The following is a 22,215-nucleotide window of genomic DNA, read 5'->3' as shown; positions in this document are numbered from 1 at the left end:
ATATATATATATATATATATATATATATATATATGTGTACATAAATATGTTTCTAATAGGAGAATGTAATTAGGCTTAATTACGTATTTACATTTCTTTGAGGCCACACAAAATCCGTAAAAGCTAAAATCATTATCCCTAAACAAACAGAAAATTAAAAAATAAAAATAAAACTAATACCCTGCAAAAAGCAGAGAATCTTTCTCCTTCAACAAGAGTCACCTGAGAATGGAGTCTCAATTGGGGAATTTTTTACACCAGACTGATGTGTGGCCATGTCTGTGGAGATCTGTCTTGTTAATTCATGTGGGAGGGCTCAGCCCACTGAGCGGCACAGTTCCCTGGGCAGGTGTCTAAGAAAGCTAACGGAACATAAGCCAGTCTGTGAATGAGGCAGCGAGCAATGCTTCCTATGGTTTATGTTTCGAGTTCCGTGTAATCCACCTCAGTGGCAAATTATGGACTGGAATTATAAGCCAAATAAACTCTATCTTTCTTTGAGTTGCTTTTGATCAGGTGTTTGTCGATGCAACAGAAAGGAAACTAGAATAGCCAGTGATATCGTCTATTATATAATAGTCACATACAAATTTGGAAAATAATTTTTTCCAATTTCATACATTTAGTAATGTGAAGGGAAACTTTTTCTGTGATGAACAAGAACTCAAAACCCATATAGAGTTTGGAAATATTATCAGCATTTTCTTGAATTTCTTTCTCTTCACTAATCTTTTCTGGGCAACTAGAACATCCTAGGTTAGGTTGAAGATCTGACTTATTTTCTAGAATCTTGTCCTTTGTCTCTTTGACTTCATTTCATATCTTTATAACCATTGGTAGAAATTGGGTAAAATATGATTCATTAACCAATGAATCAACCCTTCTCCTGTAGAAATGGTAAGTTAGTGTCCTTTACCAGGAATATTATTTTTAATGTCCTATTTGAATTCACATTGAGAATGCTCCCTTCCAAATTCATGTGTTAATTATACAGATGTCATAATCAAACATTGTATCATGAGTATCAAATTAACACAATGTAACCTACAAATATGTACAAATATTGTGTCAATTTTAAAAATCCCTTATTTATGTGAAAGAGATACTATGCATCTGACTGAAATGACAATAAGGAATTTTTGGACACATTAATTAAAACATACAGAAATTAAGATAAATACAAGAGAGAGAAAGAGAAGATATAGAAGGTTCTTTAAAAACTATTCTATTCTCATACTTAGTTATTTTATTCTCATTGTACTTCTTAGGCATATATTTTGCACTTTTTTTCCTTAAGCCTTAAATTGGATTACAGATTTCGTAGGTACAGACTATATCATCACATTTCTTAGAAATAAAATATTTACACAATCTTTTGCTAATAATTACTTTAATACCTTGAAAAATATTTTTCTTGAATTTACAAAACAGAGCTTTTCTAGGCAAATTGTAAATTGTTACAGATATTTTCACTAAGAAGACTATTAAAATATGATATTCTATAATCACATGTTGTCATAACAAGCATGACCCTTGCAACTATTGCTATTTCTTCATAATTTGGAGTGTCAAATGTTAATTTAAAAACAAGCTTTAAAGAGGGTAAAAGAGTACAATCATTTAATGTTTAGAACATATAATAACTATAGCTGTGCATAATTCAGTGTATGAGGAATGTAACCATCTGTGATATAAATCCATCATGTTGTATAAGTAGTAGTGTTTCCTCTTGAGAGGAGATCACATTCATGCATAAAGAATGATATACAAGACTTAACTGTGTTCTCCTGGGAAAGTAAAGCTATTCCTAATCCTTGGTTAAGGCAGTTTCCAGTGCCTTTGGCTACTCTGAGAGCTGAAAAGAAGACAGTCTATAATTTAAACAGAAGAAAATATATACAGAGATATGATTACCAGTTCCTAGCTCTGTGTGAATGTGGACAGGAATCTTCTAATTTGATAGTATGATTTTTTTTTCTTTTTCTTCTTACAATAAAAGGTTCTGACTGACTATTTCTCCTAGAACTTAAGAGTCTTTTTATAACTGTATTAAATAAACCATAATAGCATTTAAAATAAAAGTATAGCATAGTGAAAAATTATTAAGGTTTAAATTGCTATGTAATTCTCAATACCTAGCTGACATCAGTGCTTAGCAGGGAACTGCAATTACGCAAAATCATTTTAGCCCTGTGGTTCTGAAAACACAATATGTACGTAAATCACACAAAGCAGTTTAAAATTCACAGGGAGAGTCTTTGATAGAGAGTGAAGGGTGTTGCTGTAGTTCCTGGCCCAGAAACCACACCTTGATAATCACAGAAGTAAGGCACTTGATTCATTTTAAAATGTTCATCACCTATGCACAAAACTCTCAGCATGTCCACTTGGACATGAAAGAAGAGCTTGGAGCATGAAAGAAGTCTCAAACAAATCATTCGTAAGTTGTTGAGTAGGGGAGTTGTTTGATAGCCTTAAGTTGATAATAAATTTACACTTCATTAAACAGGCAGTGGGGGCACACACCTTTAATCCCAGAGCTTGGGAGGCAGAGGCAGGTGGATCTCTGTGGGCTCAAGGCCGGCCTGGTTTACAGACCGAGTTCTAGGACAGCCTACACAGAGAAACCCTAGCTGACCTAAGAAATTCTACACTTTTTTTTCTCTAAAAGTTCTATACTTTTCTTTTCATATGATATTTGGTAGCATTTGGATACCATATGTGTATAGCAACATGAAAAGTTATTTTACAGGCAGAGGAAAAACATTTCAAGGTAAATGTTTGGCAAAAAAAAAAAAAAAATAGCCCAATTCAATACAATGATGCTGCTTGAGAAAAAGCTTTCTGAAAGCAAGGTGAGAACCCTACTGATTCTCAAGAACTCACTCACTCACCTATATGTGTAAGGGCCTCTCTGTATAACCTTGATTTTACTACTGTTCTTTGCCACTTCATCTGGGTTTTGCACATCAAAGATCCAAAACTGTCTGTATACGTTGGTGCCTGTTTTAACCCAGTTTTTGAAAGCGATTGTTCCTTCTTCAAGGACAACTTGCTGTGAAAAAGAAAACAAGTTCAGTTGACTCTCTGTAACGAACATGAACCCCTCTAGGACCTTGTTTTGCTTAGTCAGAACAAAAGGAACACTCTGTGAGAACTTGTGTAATTTTGTCACATACTCGAAGCAGGAATGTTGTCCACCTTAAAAGAAAAAAAAAAAAAACTCTCTTGGTTAATGTTTATGAAGAGAACCAGTGTGTGAATGGAGAAGCCATCCTTGTCGCTTTTAAAGTAAGCTTTCCAGTGAACCTGTGGCAACACTCCCTTAGTCAACAAAACAGTAAGTTAAGCTAATTCTAACAGCCATTATACAAGAGATGCTGTTGCCAGGTATGATCATCTAACTCTGAGAAAATGTTTCGGTGAGGCAAAAGGGAAAAGCTAAGAGAAAGCTTGAGTACTATTGGGAGCTTTGAACAACAAACCACAACACTCCTGTCTTCCAAAGTTTGGAAATCCATAGATTATGGCTAATCTTCACTAAACAAGGATTATAATGCTTGAGAATATATTAACATATGCACAGATTTTTCTTTTGGGGATTTCATTCAATGTGACCTCTGTAAATCGGTATATTTTTGGATCATCTGATTGTATATTTTCAAACAGTACAACTGCTTTGTTTGTCATTGTATCACTAGTTTCCAAAGAAAAGAGCAAAATTAAGAAGGGGTGGGGTGTGTCTGTCCGTCTTTCTGTTTGTGTCTTTGTGTCTGTGTGTGTGCATGATAATATTAGAAACCATGTATACCAGTTGTGCTGAAAATACACCAGAAGAACAGGCACAAAAGACCTTCTATTAGGAGCTTTGGGACCAAGCAGAAAGCCGCTAAACCCCTTAGGGTCCATTTCATTGTCTGCAAGGTAAGAGAGTTGCCATAGATGCTTGCCCAGCTCCTTTCCAGGGCTTTCACTCTCTGAACAGGAAGTCTGTGTAGTCATAGTAACTGGTGCAAACAGGGAGAGTTTGTTGCTGGTAAACCTTCCAATTAAGTAATTTGGGAAGAATGCCGAGGTTCAAGAGTGTTCAAGGGGAAGAGGAAGAAAGACTTCGCAGAAAATTAGCCCAGCAGAGTCCATGAGCACAGGAACAACCTAACCCACTTTTCTTTTCCTCACCTGGAAATATCAATTCTTTGAATGATAGGATCAAGAAAGGATAGGGGGAAGTAACCTGCTTTTGCAGAGTACACAGAGTCTCTAAGAAAGCACATTGCTGATACAAGTGCAGCCCAGGGAAATAAGAGCAGTCGTAATAAATAAATAAATAAATAAACAAACAAACAGTCATAAGAAAATCTGTACTACTGACCCTTACGCCAGTGCTCTCTTGCTTCGCGCAGTTACTGGGTTTCTGTTTCATACACACACCCTGGTCATGCTTTGCTCTTAGTTGGTAGATGTGAAATCATGTTGGTTAACGCAGGGAATAATGGAAGTCCTTAGCGAAGAACAAGGCCGCAGGGCAGGATGTGTTTGAAAATCCTGTAGTACTGTAACCCAGTATACTGGAACAAGAGCGTCTCATGTGATGTTCAGATCGCTATTGCTTTTCTATGAGAACATCCTATAAAAATATGCAGCCAAAATATTTAATTCTACACTAGCCCAGTACTAGAGCAAAGTCACAAAACTGGTTTCACCCACTTTCCTAAAGATAAAGGTATCTGTGAATGTTAAAGCTGATGTCTGTACTGATCTACGACACAAGACTAGGAATCTACAGATCATAAAAACTTCAAGGCCCAACATAATAGTTACTATTTATCTTGTGTCACTCAAAATACAAATTTATTTCAGTCCTTATTGAAAATAAGTCAGTATACACTTATGGAATTAGAAATAGTTTCTGACTTGTTTGTTTTGTCTTGGTCTTTGAACAGAGAAGCCACTTGCTGTTAGGGTGGGTCAGAACGAGAGATATCACTTAAAGACTGAGATATGCACGCTATCTTTGACGGTTATATGGCTGAGGGCTCCTTTACTATAATTGCAAAACCAAGTATATATGTTTCTTATTCACTATCAGTCAAAGTTAGTGTAAAAATGAAAGCACCCTCACATATATATATTTTGTATTAGAGTAAGTGGAGCACAAAAATTTAAAGGAAAAAATCATGTCATTCACAGAAGACCCCGTGAAAACTGAGAGTCATGTATAGAAGGTGCAGTATACAGTGAAATTAGAAACTGTACTAGCAAGTTGACACTACAGACTTGTCTGAATTTGGGCAGATTATTTAATTTAGTTATGTCTTACTTTCCCTATAATGTAAAGTGAAGGTATTTTGAGCCACATGAACTTAGCAGATCTGGAGGTGAAATACAGTGACGACATTTTAATGTGATTTGCTTTTACCTCACAAATGAAGACAACCAAGAAATGTGAATGTGAGCAGCGTGAACACACAGCAAACATTCAGCAAGTGCTGACTGTATTTAGACTCCACAGTAGAGTAAAACTCTAACCTCATTTCCTTCCTCAAAATCTTGGTTCAAGTATTGATCAACCGATAGTCATATTAACACAGTCATGTGTACTCACAGTATTACAGGGCACATTTTTTCCTGTTACTAAAGCACTTGATATTTTTATCTCTTCTGTGTTAAACACTTCCTTAAAAACTTTAGCCTTTAAAGGAGATCCTCCTCCCCTACTATCTGACCCTGGCCTATCAGTCTCATTAGGACTGGCTGCATCTTCTAGTTGAGGAAGGGGCTACGGCAGGGATACAAAGTAAATAAATTGTAATAAATAAATAATTTTTCTTTTTTCTTTTTTTTAAATTTAGTTACAGTTTATTAACTTTGTATTCCTCTCCCTCATTCCCTCCCAATCCTACCCTCCCATCCTCATCTCCTCCCTACCTCTTTCCAAGTTTATCTGATAGGGGGGGGACCTCCTCCCCTTTCATCTGACCCTGTTTTATCAGGTATGTTCAGGACTGGCTGCATTGTCCTCCTCTGTGGTCTAGCAGGGCTGCTCCTCCCTTGGGGGGCGGGGGGGAGAGCGGGTCAAAGAGCCAGCCATTGAGTTCATATCAGAAATAGTCCCCTGTTCTTCTTACTAGGGTACCCACTTGGATATTTAGCTACCAGGGGCTACATCCTAGCAGAGGTTCTAGGTTATATCCACACATGGTCCTTGGTTGGAGAAACAGTCCCATAAAAGACCCTGTGCCCACATATATTTGGTCCTTGTGGAACTCCTGTCCTCTACAGGTCATACTAACTCCCCCTTCTTTCATATGATTCCCTGTACTCTGCCGAAGGTTTGGTTATGAGTCTCAGTATCTGCTTTGATACACGGCTAGAAATAAATAATTTTTTAAGGTAGACATCTGTCTCCCTCACTATACTGTCAATATTCCTAGTACTGGTTCTATGTGAGAACAGCATGGTCAAAAGCACCATGACTATGGTGGGAATGGCCAACCTCATTCTGCTTTGATTTGAGGCTCCTTTACCCAGGAGGGAATTCTCTCTTGCTATAGTAAATCTGGTCAAATGACCACATCTGTAGAGGCTGTAGGAACCATCAGATGCTGTTGTTTTGCTAAACTGCCATTCCATCTGCCTTCCTATCATTTACCCATGATCACAGACAAGCATTCCAGGACAGCTGGCTGTTGAGGTAGGTGGTAGTTGTTGCAGAGACTTACAACCAGGAAAGTCCTGAGAATAAGTGAATGTTTCCTACTGGCTCAGCCTTGAATGAGACATCTTTATGATCTCCTCTAAAGCTCAGGGAACATCACAAAGGAAGGACTAGAAAAAAACCAGAAGAGCTTGAGGAAGGGAAGGAATATGATGATATGCTGTCCCCAGGCATGCTATGGCTGCTTTACTCATGAACACGTCAGAGTCGTTAGTACCTGACTATGATGCTCACAGGGTTGGTTGCAGCAGCATTTCATTAGCATTTCACTGGGGAGGGGTCATCAAATCCCACCTCTCCTCAACACTAACTGAACTCATCTTGTCGGCAATAAAGGAAAATGTCAGGTAGGAATACTGCTTGAAGAGAAAATATACAACTGAGAGGGGACGAAGAGGACCATGAGGAGTGAATATGATCAAAATGCATTCTGTGAAAGTAGGAAATATCATAAGGAAACACATTGGCATGTCCAATTAATATAAGGTAATAAACTTTGTCACATTTATTCTTTACCTTTATAAAGTGAAAAAATAATTCATTAGATTATTAGTGACAATTTTGTTAAAAAGAACAGATAGCTGTAGCATTAGCTTGTAATCAATTAAAAATGTGGAATAAAATGTATTTATGTATATTGGAGCATTAAGATTTAATAATTTAAGATTTCATAGATTCAAATGTTATTCTTTCAGAAGTTATATAAGAACTTAAAATGGAAATTTTTCATTAGGGTTGAGAATTGAACTACATGATATTAAGCTGAGAAAGAAAAAGGAACCCACTTGTGCTGAGTTCTGTTTCCAAAGCATTGATGGTGAGCCATTTGTTTTGTAGCTATATGGAAGCATATGTGTTATAAGCATGTTGTTATTTTAAGTTACTTATTTGACTGCTCCTTCATCTCCAGGCATTATAGAGAAAAAACAATTCTTACTTATTTAGTGTCTAAAGACACTTTTCAATAAGCTTTTAAATACTGAAAAAGTGTGAACTATTACATAATTCCAGGAATACTTCATATGTTGTCCAAATGCGGACTACCTAAAATTTATCATTATAATCATTTCATCTTATTAAATATGACATTATTTTCAAAGCTACTTAAGGAGTATTCTTTCAAAGAATGGTTAGAAAAAAATGGTGCCATGACTAACTGTGTAATCACTGAACATGACTATTTTAGTACTACTAGGCAAAATTTAATTGTATTTTTGTATGCCATGGAGAAAGTGGCATTTGTAAAAGCCACCAAACATTTCTGTGTGACACTAAGAGTACCAAACACTGAAAGCACCACCTGCCAGTAGACCAGAGCTGCGGCTCTGTCCAGGGCTTTGTCAGGAGCACCTTCCTGGCAGCACCTGCCGTTGTTTCTCCGTTATCCGGCAAGAAAATATAAACATGCTGTTCTCACAAGACCGATGAAGCCTCTAAAAACTGGTGGGAAACGATTTATAGTTTTAATCTACAAACAAAGTAAAGTCTCCGGAAAACATATCTTGGGAAACAAACAGCAAAAGTGAACTATTTTGGCCAATGTTTTCTGGACCGCTTTAATCATTGCAAATGAGAGCAGCATGGCATCATCTTTTGCAGTGAGAGAGTGCAATAATGTATAACTTTATGCTTTATAATGAAAAAGCATTTGGAATGTCATAAGCAAGAGATTTCTGAATGTTGTATTATTAAATTAAATGAAGTAAAAGCTGATAAATTTAAATGTTTTCTTTTAGAAAAAAAAGGAAAAAGAAAGACAGAAAAGGTTGTCATGATGTAAACTTTTATGTTTGGAAAATAAAAGCACATGGAATGTTCCTGTGTGAAAAGTAAGAGAAATAACAGATTTTAGTCCTGTACCCAGAAAAAAATCTGGAATCATTTAAACTTATTACATTTATTTGGGCATATGTACATGTGTGTTTGTGTTTGTGCATGTGTGTGTGTGTGTGTGTGCCATGACATGTGTGTATAAGCATGTATGTGTGTGCCTGTGTGTGCACACACACATATTCATACATGAGGGCATGTTTTGGTGTGCTTGTGGAGATCAGAGGATAACGTGCAAATGCCAGTTTTCTCATTCAGCCGTGCTTTACGTACTGAACTCAGAACTTTAGGTGAGGGACAGTTGCCTTTACTCACTGAGACACCTCCCAGCCTCATTGGTGTCATTGTACAAATAGCTTCATAAACTAAAGGAGAGACCCCTATACAAACAAAATAAAAGTCTCAGTTTCATAGTTTTCTTTGGTGCTGAGGGTTGAGCCCAGGTGTCACTCATACTAATCTCTTTTGTGCTCCAACTCAGACAGAGCCAGGCCCAATGGCTTCTTTAAATAACTAAAATTGGCCTGGGTAGTATGTTCATATGAAAAAAAAAATCCCATTTAGCCTTAAAGGTAGCATACAGATTCTTGGGGTGAGTCTAGGGTCTCCAGGTAGGCACAGGCGGTATCCGGTATAAAGTGTTGTTTCACATTCTGTGGAACCCAGTCACACCTCCACGTTTAGTTCTGTGCTCCCTCTTTCTTGACTCTGGTTCTGTGTTGCCCCATTTTGCCTTATAAAGATTGTACATGTACCTTTCATTTCAACAACAGTGTGCGCTTGCATGTGGTGTCCTGAGACCCAGTCTCAATTGCCATTCTTCAGGATTCCCCAATTCCACAGTCCTTTCTGAGGCAAGGTAATGACCTGGACCTCAGGCTAGACTAGCTGGTCAGAACTCCCCAGGAATTCACCTGTCTCCATATCTCCACAGCTCCTAACCATTGCTTCTTTAACATTCATCAGCAAGGAAATATTTCATTTTGTTTTGCCTTGATATCTGTTTCCTTCTTAACTTCTAAGAAATTGCACTTTTTTTTCAGTTTCTTTATAAATTTTTTTCCTTTCCTGTTTTTTTTCTTTGATCTGACTATGCACAGATTCTTGTAGTATGCAATGCTCTGGACATCCAAGTCCTAGAAGGTAGCATGTTTGTCTAGGTTTCTCTGTAATCTCCCAGCAATGATGGGAATTCAGAATGATGTTCTTACCAAGCCACTTATAGAACGCCTGTATCTTTCATTGGTTGGGAGCTGTATTTCTATCAACAAGTCAACTGGACAACTTATGGATTGTCACATTTATTCCTTTCTTCCCTGACTTAGTTCCTCTAACTAAAATTCTAATATCTGATGGATTTATAATAACTGATGAATACATCCATCAGTTCTTTTCCTAAGTTTCATGATTTCAGGCCTTTTGCTATATAATGGGCCTGTAAACAAAGACATTTCTATTCTACAAAAGCAACCTTAACCTCTCTTATAGAGATCGGGGCCACTAGACTTATTCTTTTGCTGCTTCCATGTCCTCACATCCCAGCTACATCCCCTTAAGATTATCATACCATGTAAGGTTATACCATTTAGTCTCCAATATTTCCTATTGGTGGGGTCAAATGGAATGCTGATTTAATATCTTGAGATTATAAAATTGATGAAATAATCTTACATGTTTATTCATGACTATTAAAAGAATTTTTATATGGAAAGCTCTTAATTGTACCGCTAGTCTGTTGATGGTACTCATATCTAAATGCATGTTTCCTTACGCATATTATCTCACAGAAAAAAACCAACTATGTTTATTACATTACCAATTAGTTATTCTTCTTCACGGTGTTTAAAGCTTCTCAAAGCCAAATATCCATTGCTTAATACCCATCTCTCTTATTATTCTTATTATTTTAGTATTTCTGCTAAGTTCTCTACCGTTTAATATTATACAATAAACTTTAATCATGTTTTTTCTTTCCCCCAAATCCAACTCATCTCAGATACTACCCTTCTATCCACCCAAATTTCTTTCTTTCATTCATTCATTCATTCATTCATTCATTCATTCATCTCTCAAATGAAAATCAAAACACAGAAACAAAACAAATAAGACAAACAAAACAGAAACCCTAAATCAAATTTAAAAAAAAATAATAAAGTGCACACTAAAACATGGAGTCCATATTGTGCTGGCCAGCTACTATGGCATGGGACCTGTCCTGGTGTGTAGTTTAAATACTCAGTGACACTCTGCTGGAGAAAGGTGATTCACCCACCCACCTCCCCTGCAGGTATTGATTATAAATAGCTTCTTGTTTAGGGGTGGGACTTTGTGTCCCCTTCCCCTTCCTGTTGCTGAGTTTTTGTCTGCTTTGAACCTGTGCAGGTCTTGTGCCTGAAGACACTGTTTCCCTGGGTTATGGACTGCCTGACTTTTAAAATCTTTCTATCTTCTCCTCCACATAGATTCACAAGCCCAACCCTCTTCACTGTAGCTCACAGCTTTCCCCCTACCATTAATTAGTCTTATGAGCTTTCAAAAGCCCATAAGATTTCTTAAAAATCTAGCAAAATTACGCTTAGTTTTCATGAATGTTCTAGTTTTTCAATATTATACAAAATTTCACCCAGTGTTTGCACAGGTTTGTATTTTTTTCCATAAGATACACCTTTTCATATATATTTTTAAAAGGTTTTGAGTAAATATTTATTTTGCTCTCAACTATTCATTCTACAAAATTATACTTTGATATCTAAAACTCTCTTTTTATGAGTTCTCACTGTGAACTCAAAGAAAATTCCTAAATATGTAATTCATAATGCTGTTAGTACTTACATACTGCTCAACAAAGTATATATAAGCTAGTTTTGTTACATAAAGAAAAGATTAACTGATCAGTAGTCAGCCATTGTTCTTGTTATTCATAATGTTGTATTTTAGAAGATTGTGGCTTTAGAAGATTGTTCAAAAGACAGTTCCAGTCCATGGTAAACAGAGACAATAGTCTATAGTGATCCAGGTGAAAATCACAAAGCAGAAAGGGCTGGAGCAGTGGCAGTTCCATCCACCTGGTAAAGCAAGCCTTTTCTCACCTCTACCCTTCTCTGAAACTCTATATCAATACTACCAAGGAAAATCAGAGAGTTCACTGAAGGGACTATGGAGAGGACAGGAGCTCCACAAGGAGAGCAACAGGGGTCTTTTCTGAGACTGATACTCCAGCCAAGGACCATTCATGGAGATAACCTAGAACCCCTGCACAGTTATAGCCCATGGCAACGCAGTATCCAAGTGGGTGTCCCTAGTAAAGGGAACAGGGGCTATCTCTGACATGAATTCAGTGGCTGCCTCTTTGATCACCTCCCCTTGAGGGGAAAGCAGCCTTGCCAGTCCACAGAGGAAGACAATGCAGCCTCTCCTGATGAGACCTGATAGGCTAAAGAAGGTCAGAGGAAAGGGGAGGAGGACTTCCCCTATCAGTGGACTTGGGAAGGGGCATGCGAGGAGATGAGGGAGGGAGTGTGGGATTTGGAAGGAATGAGAGAGGGGGCTACAGCTGGGATACAAAGTGAATAAACTACAATTAATATAAAATAATAAAAATTTAATTAAAAAATAAAAATAATATATACTATGGATAGCATATATATTTCAATACATGTATTGTACAATATAACCTATTTTTCATTAAATGCCAACAGTTTGAGACATATAATAGAAGTGATGATTGTACAATTATTGAGCAATATAGTATATGTAGATAGACATTTTTACCTTTGCTACTCTGCACAGTGAGATGGCAGTGAAAATAGTTCAGTGGGAAGATGTATTTCATCTTAAAGCTTAGCATTTGTCATGAAAAGAAAAAGTTAAATCACAAAGTAGTAAAGTCTATTTGTGAGCAACTGTATTTGAAGTTATTTTTTGTTATTAATTCCATAAGCCAATGCTCCTGTGTTTGCACATGACATTTGCTTATATCACAAGAAAGGCCATGGTGCCAAAAATAACAAGTAGACTAAAGTTCTTGTCAATAGCAGAAGTTTCAGTGCAAATTAATATGCTTACTCCATTTCTCTGACTCTCCTTTCGGCAGCATAGTTATTCTCTGTCTAGGTTGCTAGAACCAAAACCAATCTGGGAGGTGACAGGGCTCCTACATATGGCATTTGGTCACAATTAACTGATAACTTTTCAAAGTGAGCATGGGTGCCCCTGGGCAGGGCTGAAACCCTTGAGTTCACATCTGTCCTTCCTCAACCCTTCGTTTTGGTCTAGACAGCTTTATTTCACTTGTGGCCTCCATTTCCAAACTGCTGAATTTCCATAAATTTAAATCATTCCAATTTGAGTTAAAGCTTCAATTTATTAATGTATGACAAAATGTGTCCTACATGATATTTGTTTTCTGAAATTTTGTCAGAGCCAAGTCCCAAGGTGCATATACAGGGACTATTTATTGGTAATGACTATTAGACCCATTTAAAAGAGCAGTTTTCTAGAGGTCCTCATTCAATATTAAACACCTTTTAACATTCACATCCACACAGATACATGCATTTTTTCATGATTAATGAAAATTCAATTACTTTTATAAGCATGCCCTTACAAAATACACTATTTCTATTCAAAAGCATGTCAGTCTACTCTCCAAACACAGAGATAATTATTTTTACTAAGCCACATGGCTATACACTGAAAAATTTGATATATTTACTAACGTGTCCATGTTCAATTTACATTATACTCACAGAACGTATATAGGTTCGTTTTGCTTTACACTGTAATGTTTTGCAGATGCTTGCTTTACTGTGTGTGATTCACAATCACCTTCCCATTCAAAGCACCAGATTGCCAGGTAACAGAAACGACAACAACGAGAGACTTGGTAGGGTAAATACATGTAACAACCAGTTCTCTCAGTTCCTTTTACCTTTTTGATTGTCTTCTCAACAAGCATGTCTCCGACAGGCATGAGGATACCTCCAAACACAGCCAGCACTGCTCCAATGACAGCACCAGCAATAAGCCCACAGTTGCGGTCACAGCCCATTTTCCTCCTGCAGGAGAACTGAAGCGTAGCACTTGTTTCTCACCAACTCCCAGGGCTGATTACAGTGTTCTCTCCGTGGCCTTGTTACACTATTAGAAAGAGGTCATAAAAAAAAGACACTCAAGTATCAGTACAAAAAGATCAAAGTACAAAGAAACAAGCTACTGAAACAGATGATTTTGCCACCTCAAGATAAGCAAGCACTTTTTGTTTGTTTCACCAAGATGGTTTTCTAGGTCCTTCTCCTTCCCCTTGTTCCTAGAAACCCACCCGAAGCAGAAACAATATCATAGAGGAACTTTTTTTTTTTTTTAATTTTTCTGTTTTGAATTTTTCCTCGGTGGGTGATTCACATATTACAATCTTTGTAAGGAGCGCCACCTCTACATAGTCTCATCCTCATATGCCTACTATAACATGGTGTGCTCTTTTATAACCTCCCTCCTTGTATGATTTCTCCACTCAAACAAAACCACAAATGCTCTGTCAGCCATTCTCCTGCAAACGAAATGTGGCTAGGCTGATATGCTATATATGATATACTATATATGATGTATATATATTAGCATGTATATATATGTGCTAATATGTTATATATTAACCCACGATAGCAGTGGTAACATACCTTGTTCAGGGACAAACAGCAATATATGAATTTAACGAGAAATTTGGTGAGACTCAGAAAGAATCAACACTTCAAATCATTTGTAAGCTACCTGCCAAAACAAAAGAGCAGAGGAAAAACACATCATCACAAAATTAATACTAGTATGTTAGTTAATGTAATCATCAGTCTCAAAGAACATTCCACTTGCTTCCTGACCTTTATGTTCATGCCTGAAATTTTCTACAGACAGTCCTGAAAACATTCAATAAACATTTAAAAGTATGCGTGATTTCCATTTTTATCATTAATGATTTTGACAAAACCTAGGTTAAAGAATTTGAAGGCAGACATATTTTATATTATATATAGATTTAGTGATAGGTTTTGATTTTTGTTATCCTCAAAGATTGTTTTACATATACAACTATAGTGGCATTTGATTTTTCTATTTAGAATTCATGTCAATTCTCTTAAATAAAGTAGTGTTGCTATTATATACTCTACGTAGGCAGTTTAATTTGCAATATCATATTTTATGCAGTTATTACATAACATGGGAAGAAAAGCAATTTACAGAAACACTGAATCCTGCTGTAACAAAATTAATAAAATTGTGTCATTTCTGATCAATATTTTGAGAGGTTTCAGTGACAGATTTATGATGTTGTGCTGTCCCGATAGTTTGTATAGTTTATAACAGTTTTGTTTCCTACCAAAATACCCATGGCCAAGAGGAACACAGATGTCAACAGATCCAAGAAAAGACAAGGGGCACGTAAAATATCTTGACAACACTTGTAAAAACATAAACCTTCTTCAAAGATCAAAGAGCACTCACAAATGGAGTAGAATCTTTCTTGGCAACTTTATTCCCTCTAGCCCCTCCCCCTTCATTCAATTGTGAAGTCTGAGACTTTTCTCAAATCACAGTCTTTCAAGCAGCCACAGAACTCAAGTTCTGCCTGCTGTAAACAAACAAAAAACCATACCTGAGAAGCAGAAATCGAAGCAGAGTCATCCATGTGACATAGTATAGATTAGAGATTGCAGATGAAATAAAACCTGACCTTTCACTCTCCTTCCAGGTAACAATGAAGAAATGATTTGGTCTCTCTATATCTTGACTTTTCTCATGTCTCAAAATAAGTTCTAAAGCTAAAGCGGCAGTTTCCTATGTAAGTAGCAGAAATGGTTGTACACCTATTTTGGTCGTTATCCAAGTTGTTGAATGGAAGACCAAAAGGCATAGCAACTATGATTACAAAGCAATATGATAACAGAGACCTTTGCTCCTGACAGACTTCGTAGCTGCTTAAGACTTCTCAGTAAACTTTAAGAGAACCTCTTTGAGAAAACGTGCTTTTAGAGTGTGGCCCATGATCTTAGAACTGAGACAGGAAATCCTGTGTGCTATAGAAATATGATAAATATGAATTAACTCTAAGTAAAATGCATAATGAGTTACTTCATTTGGAGAGTTATTTAATCCTCGTATGAACATCATTAAAATTATCCATTTGGGGCAATGAGATGGCTCAGTGAATGAGCACACTTGCTGCCGAGTCTGTCAAATTGATCCTCAGCATCTACAGGGTGGAAACAGAATTAAACCCTGCAAGTTTTATACACACACACACACACACACTCACTCACACACACTTTAATAAATAAATGCCAGAAATTATTCAGTATTAGTATTTCCTATTCTGACAAACAGAGTACAAATGACCTTAAAATTACAATATTATTGTTTCTGAACTAGACATGCACATATTTGCCCCTACGTTACAATAAAGTTGTGAATATGGCATTCCCAGAATCATTCTTCCTTATTGAAGTATTCCTATGCAAGCCAGGAAATAATTTCTACAAGAGATGAAAAGTTATAACAGCATCCACTGGAGCATCCAAGAAACAGAACCTGCTCTCCAAAGCCTAGAAATCAATCAGACATGTGCACCAGCAATTTAAGCAACAGACAGAGGTGGGTATGATCTGAGTTATGTCTGCTTCAAACAGAAGTGAGAAAATGCTTCCATCCTACTGATGTTATGTCAGATTTCTTAGAAATAAACAGAAGTAACAAGAAACATATTTTGTTGCATTATGATGTTAGACATTAATATAAGCCTTTATTTAACCACATGCTGATATTTGACAGTGGAAGAAATTAGCTTTTCCACTGGTTCATATGTTAAATGATTGAATCATTATCGTTCGTTGTGTCATAATTAAGTTTCTGTGTTTGCACTACAAATCGGACAGATACTTTCTGCTACTTGGGTTTACTAATTATCATTTAGTGTCTTGACATTACAAGTCATGAGGGATTCGTAGTGTAATCATATATTTTTTCTCATAGTACATGAAATAAAATTGAATATGTTTTACTGACCTGAGGACACGAATGCTCAGGCTAGCACATTCTAGCCAGCAGCTTGGCCATCCATATTTATCTTCAGACAAAGTATAGTCCTCTTAAACTACTTTCTGTCAATTTAGTTATTAAGGAATACAAAATTTGGGTCTGAGGAGATTACATTTTCTCAGTAGCACAATTGTTGATATTTTACAATAGGTCATTTTATTTTCTAACCTTAGGTTATTTTTTACTAATATTAATTCTTTAGTTCAGATGTTATTTGCAATACACTATTTTCTCAGGGTTTTGATTTTTAATTTTAATTTTAAAAATTTGATAACCATTAATAATATAATATTATTTATTTATTTTCCTCTGATTAAATTCATTCAAAAGTACATTGTTCAGGACTAGGTAGGGTAATTCAGCCAATAAAGTACCTACTGCACACACACACACACACACACACACACACACACACACAAAAGTGTTGAAATTTAGAAAGCAAAAAATAACTAGAAATGGAGAACTATTTGGACTAATCAAAAGGGGAAGGGGGAATATCCCCTATCCTCTATTCAGATTTTCTTTTCAGAACTTGTGTGTGGATTCTATATTTTGAATGTCTTTAAAAGAAGCAAGGGAAGTGGACTTTTTTTTTTTCTTTCTCCAATGTTGTCAAATTGACAGAGACCTTCTTTGAAGCACATTGCCTTCCATTACATGGGGAAGGAAGCTAGTAGACCTGAGAGGCTTGGCAAAGCCTGGGTCTGATGAGCTATTGCAGCCTCACTAGCAAATAGGCCAAACAGTAGAGCAAACGCTCCTGGGGAATCTCTAATTATCCCCATGTGTGTTTCAGGCCGTGTTCCCTCAGAAACTCCACTCAGAAAAGGCATGGCCCACAGGTAAGATTTGCTGAGATGTGAAGAGTGAAATGTGAAAATGTTTCAGAATCAGACTGGGATAAAGGATTATTATCATTTTCTTCATTGACTAACAGTTAAAAACTCCTATTCTGCATATAAAGCTTCTTCCACTTCTTAAGAAAGGCAACCAGGCCACACAACTCTGCAAAACCTGTCACCTTTTTGTACAGAATCTTCCTTACCCAAGAAAAGAGGACCACCTATCCATGATGAGTTAATGTGGCCACACTACTAAGGCTAATTTAATGAATAACAGGTGGGATATGAGTACAGGATTTTTCAAAATGTGTTACATCCTTTTTACATATTACCCTTCACCATGTCTATTGGTATTTACAAAGCCATGGTTCTATAAACACAATATATACATTCAAGCAAACATAATGGGAAAGGGTTCAGTTATCTGGTAATATTTGATCATGCTGAAGAAAAAGGCCTAAGACCAATCTTTGTAAACTTATGTGTAGAAATGGGAATCTCAGGTTAAATTTCATATATAACTAATCAAGAGGGGAAGGGGGGAAAATCTCCTATCCCCTATTCAGATTTCCTTTTCAGAACTTGTGAGTGGATTCTATATTTTGAATATATATAACTCGGCTTTAAACAAAAGCTCAGACAAGAATTAAATGGTAGAGGAAGGTAAGAAACTATGATATTACTTTCAGCTGTGCCTCTCATGGGTTCTGTACCACCACTGAAGATTTCAAGGGCTCTGCTGAAAACTAATACTATCTTGAGAAGGTGATCTCCAAAACCTCATCCATTTGAAGGCATTACACTCCTCTGTCTTACTCATGTGTCTGTTTGCATCCGAATAGTTTATATACGGGCATACATTTACAGCAAACAGTAAATAAACAAACAGATGTTTAAAATGTCAATGAATCATTTCACTTAATTAAACTACTCAAATTACAATAAAAAGTTGCCTCTGTGATAACCTTATGTAATTTAATAGGTTGTATCACACACATGATACCCAAAATACTTCAAAAATTAAGCCTGTCTTTTAGAAGTTTTTTTTTGGGATTACTACAGGTTTGAAATGATTCCTCTAGACATACTGACTTAAACTTAATAACAGGAAAATTTATTCAATGAGCAATAAATTCCTAGAATGTCAAATGGAGAGTCCAAGGAGTATCATTTGCTTTCCTACCCTTAGAAATCAATTTTTGTGACTTCTGTATACTGAAGTCACTGTATACCAGATTTTAAGAATGGATAGACCTAGGAATGATCTGGATCCTGTTGAGACCATAAAAATGAGCCATTGGTAAAAATATTTTTAATCATTCGGCCATAGGTAATATTAATATTTCTTTCTTTACCCCACAGTCTACTCTAGTTAGAATATTACTTCAAGGCTTTTCAGAGGTAAAAATATGAAAATGGGGAATATGTGTTCAGTTCTAGGTTTTCATAAATTAGTTTGTGATTCTGTTTACTCTGAGTTTGTCATAATTTAAACAAGATTGCAAGTGTCCAATAAAATCAGGTACGATAAAGTCTAAGAAATCCTATCATAAAAAGTTAAATTTTGAAAAAAAAAAGTTAAATTTTTTACATAATGGGTGTGAAGTATTATGCAATATTATTTTAAGCTCCTGTAATGGAGCAATAACTGTTACTTCATGTTTCCCAATGGCATGATTTGTAGAATTCCAGTAAATATGATTACATAAAAGTGACAAATATTTTCAAATTTCATTAAGATTTAATCTATGTACTATGTATATACAATATTAAACTTTTATTCAGCGGTGGACTAGCCATTCCATCAGACCATGCTACTTAAAAAAATGTTAGCGAATTAACTATAACATCTGGTACTAAATCAGAAAACATAATTGGTTTCTTTGGAAAATCAAAAGCAAAATGGATGAAAATTCATATTTATTCGAATTGCATGAAAATGACCGTAATTGTCATTAAAGGTAAGAGATGTAACTATAACTTTCAGAATGAATTTCAATGTTTTCAGTACACTCTGTACAAAACACCTCCCATTGTTAACTTTAATATTTTTCCCAGGCCACACTGTTATCTGATAATCTGAATTTGGTTTATTGTTCTGGTTCAATAATGATTTTGATAGAAAGGGTTTTTGTATTTTTGTTCATTTTTAAACTCTAAAAGACTCCCGTAAATCAGCTAGAAAATATTTTCGAAGATTTTATTTTCATTTATTGACAAAACAATATTTATAATAATTTTTCTTACATTTTTAAAAGAAATTGCAAACTTAAAATTATTTAAGAAAATTATTGGAAAGTCCTGGAATCCACTCATTTCCAAAAGCATTTCAAATTTACTGTAAAGAATCTATGACATTTATCATTATTTATAAAATTAATTATAATTAGATAGTCAATTTCTCTAAAATAAGTTATTTAACCTTTAAACTCAGTATTGTAATTTAGAAAGATAACTATATCTGAAACAAACCTATTGAATTTTCAAAGGCATTAATTTTCTTTTATTGTTACATTTAAGTTGCATACTAATTTACACTAATTAAATTTAAAGTCATTTTTTTGAAGTAATCCAGTCCTGTTAGCAAATAAAATATCTTTTTTCATTAAAGAAACATGCTTGGAAAATGTCCATATAATTCCCACATTACTTCTAAATTTGTGGCAAAAAAATAAAAACCTAAAAATTGTAGATTGAAAATTCAAAAAAGCTAATGACAATGAACAGTAATGAATAGTTAACAAATTATATATAAGACACACTTGGTATAAGATTCACAAGTCATTTATAAAAACCAATTTCACTGTATTGATGCTCTTTAAAAATGTTCCTCATCATAATTTAAAGTAGATATCATGCTTAGACAAGTTTGAACAAAACCCAAATTGGATTATAAATCATTTTAAATATCGACACATGAATGTTGACAAATATACATGATATCAAGAATCATAAATTAAAATGCCATTGGCCAGTGAACATAATTTTCATACTATTCTGCAAAAATATAGGAAGATCCTTAACAACACATAGTCATTCAAATAAAGCCTGGAGACTTTTAAGACAGCTGTGACTTTACTTTCTCTGTTTTTATATTTTTGGTAGAAAAGGTGTTTTAAAATTCTATTGCCTCTTCTCATTTTAAAAGTAGAAAAAACTCATTTTTTTTTAATCTAAAGAAAAGAGATAAAACTTACCTTGGAAAGGTTAAGGAACCAGGCACCAATTGCTCCAAGCATTCCAGAAGGCAGCTGTGAAAAAGAAAAGGTCCTCAGCAGAAAACCCCTACCCTCAAGTCTTCATTACTTATGTGTGTGAGAGTTGAAATAAGCTTTAAAAAAAATTCAATGTGAGATCCCAGTTTGTGGTTTGCTGCCAGCGGAATTGAAAAAAAAAAAATCCACACTCTGGTTAAGCTCAGAAGGGTCTATTTCTGGTGAAGACCCATCACCTACATTGGAGACACTTCCCAGTTTTTTTTTGTGTGTGTGTGTGTGTGTTTTTTTTTTTGGCCATGTTCCCATCCAAGTAAGTCAGAGGCCAGAGAAGCAAAAGGAACTGAATAAGAGAACCACCCCGTCTATACTTTGTTTTCAAATGCAATTATTATTCCAGGCGTTGGAATGAAACAAGGGCAAAAGTAAATTAGGGAACTCACTTGGTGTCACAAATAAGCTTGCAAATCTCAGCTCACTAAATGAAAAGAAGAGTACTTTTCTATACTGGAGAGCATGAACCTGAGGTGCTCTCAGATTCATAATTTGGAAAAATAATTGGAAACTGTCAATCAACAGGACGACAAGCAGACCTTAACAAAAGGAAATAGACCATTGTTCTAGCTGGAAGTTCTTAACTATTTATCATTTTTCTTGGTGTTAATTTTGCTGAAATTTCATGAGGATGATGAAATGCTTATCAAAAAAAAAAAAAAATAGCCTAACTCTATATCTCCATCCAAAACAGAACCAGCAAGTAACACACAAATCCAATTACTACTGCACAGAGTGTCTCAGTGCAAAAAGTTTATGTACCACAATCACTTTCTGTGGAAGTCATCATGCTTGTCCCTAACTAAAACAGGAAAAGCAAGATTACAATGTGAAGACTTCTCTCAACAAAGATACCAGTACCAAATGGGCAAAACCTTCTTAAGGTTATCCTGGCCTAGAGCTGGCAACCTCACTAGAAAACCATCTCCAGCTCTCCTGAAATAAATCAGCCTAAAAGTCAAGTCACGGGCAGGAATATATTTAGCCCACAAGCTCAGGTTTACACCGGTCCTTGGCTTTTGACTGTGCCTGCTGTCCCTGTGGGTGTGTCACACTGGCCGAGTTCCCTGTCACTTACAGACATGAAATGTCACTGGATAAAAACCTTAAGCTCCCTTTGGCCTTAAACTTTGCTGTGTTTTCCTGGGTGATTGTGCCAATACATTCATTTAAGTATTAACAAAGGGTCATTAAAAAAGGTTTATTGGGGTTTTCACTTTGACTTTAGACTACTAGCTTGGCATAAAGCAGAAACTATCGTGTATATACTCAATATAAATTAAGTATTCCTTTTGATATGGGAAGAGTTATTCACAGCACAGGATACCATAGGCAATCTTCTTACGACTGTGACTATTTTATCCCCATTGCATGCTATGACAAGAAAAAATAAAGAATATCTTAATAAATATTTTGACTGAGATTGTATATTATCTAAATATCTATTGTGAACTTCAATCTTTTTGATATA

The 22,215-nt window shown here is 35.7% G+C and overlaps 1 protein-coding gene across 4 annotated transcripts in view; it reads right to left on the bottom strand.

Moving 5' to 3' along the window:
- Positions 1-22,215, bottom strand: part of Cd36 (CD36 molecule) — a 59,217-nt gene that overhangs the window by 23,484 nt on the left and 13,518 nt on the right. For 2 of the 4 annotated variants that reach the window (XM_055613009.1, XM_055613007.1), the window contains exons 2-4: positions 14,224-14,314; positions 13,479-13,687; positions 2,895-3,055 (exon numbers count right to left, since the gene is read on the bottom strand). In XM_055613009.1, the coding sequence (XP_055468984.1) occupies positions 2,895-3,055; positions 13,479-13,598 (281 nt within the window). In that variant the 5' untranslated portion in view covers positions 13,599-13,687; positions 14,224-14,314. Of the gene's footprint in view, positions 1-2,894; positions 3,056-13,478; positions 13,688-14,223; positions 14,315-15,194; positions 15,453-20,672; positions 20,727-22,215 lie in introns of those variants that run through there. The other 2 variants (XM_055613008.1, XM_055613010.1) reach the window with 2 other exon arrangements.

The sequence above is a fragment of the Psammomys obesus genome, unplaced genomic scaffold (assembly GCF_907164565.1).
Source record: "Psammomys obesus unplaced genomic scaffold, mPsaObe1.curated_primary_1811, whole genome shotgun sequence".
Lineage (NCBI taxonomy): Eukaryota > Metazoa > Chordata > Mammalia > Rodentia > Muridae > Psammomys > Psammomys obesus.
The sequence above is the reverse complement of the archived record's forward strand: the minus strand, read 5'-3'. Positions and strand labels throughout refer to the sequence as shown.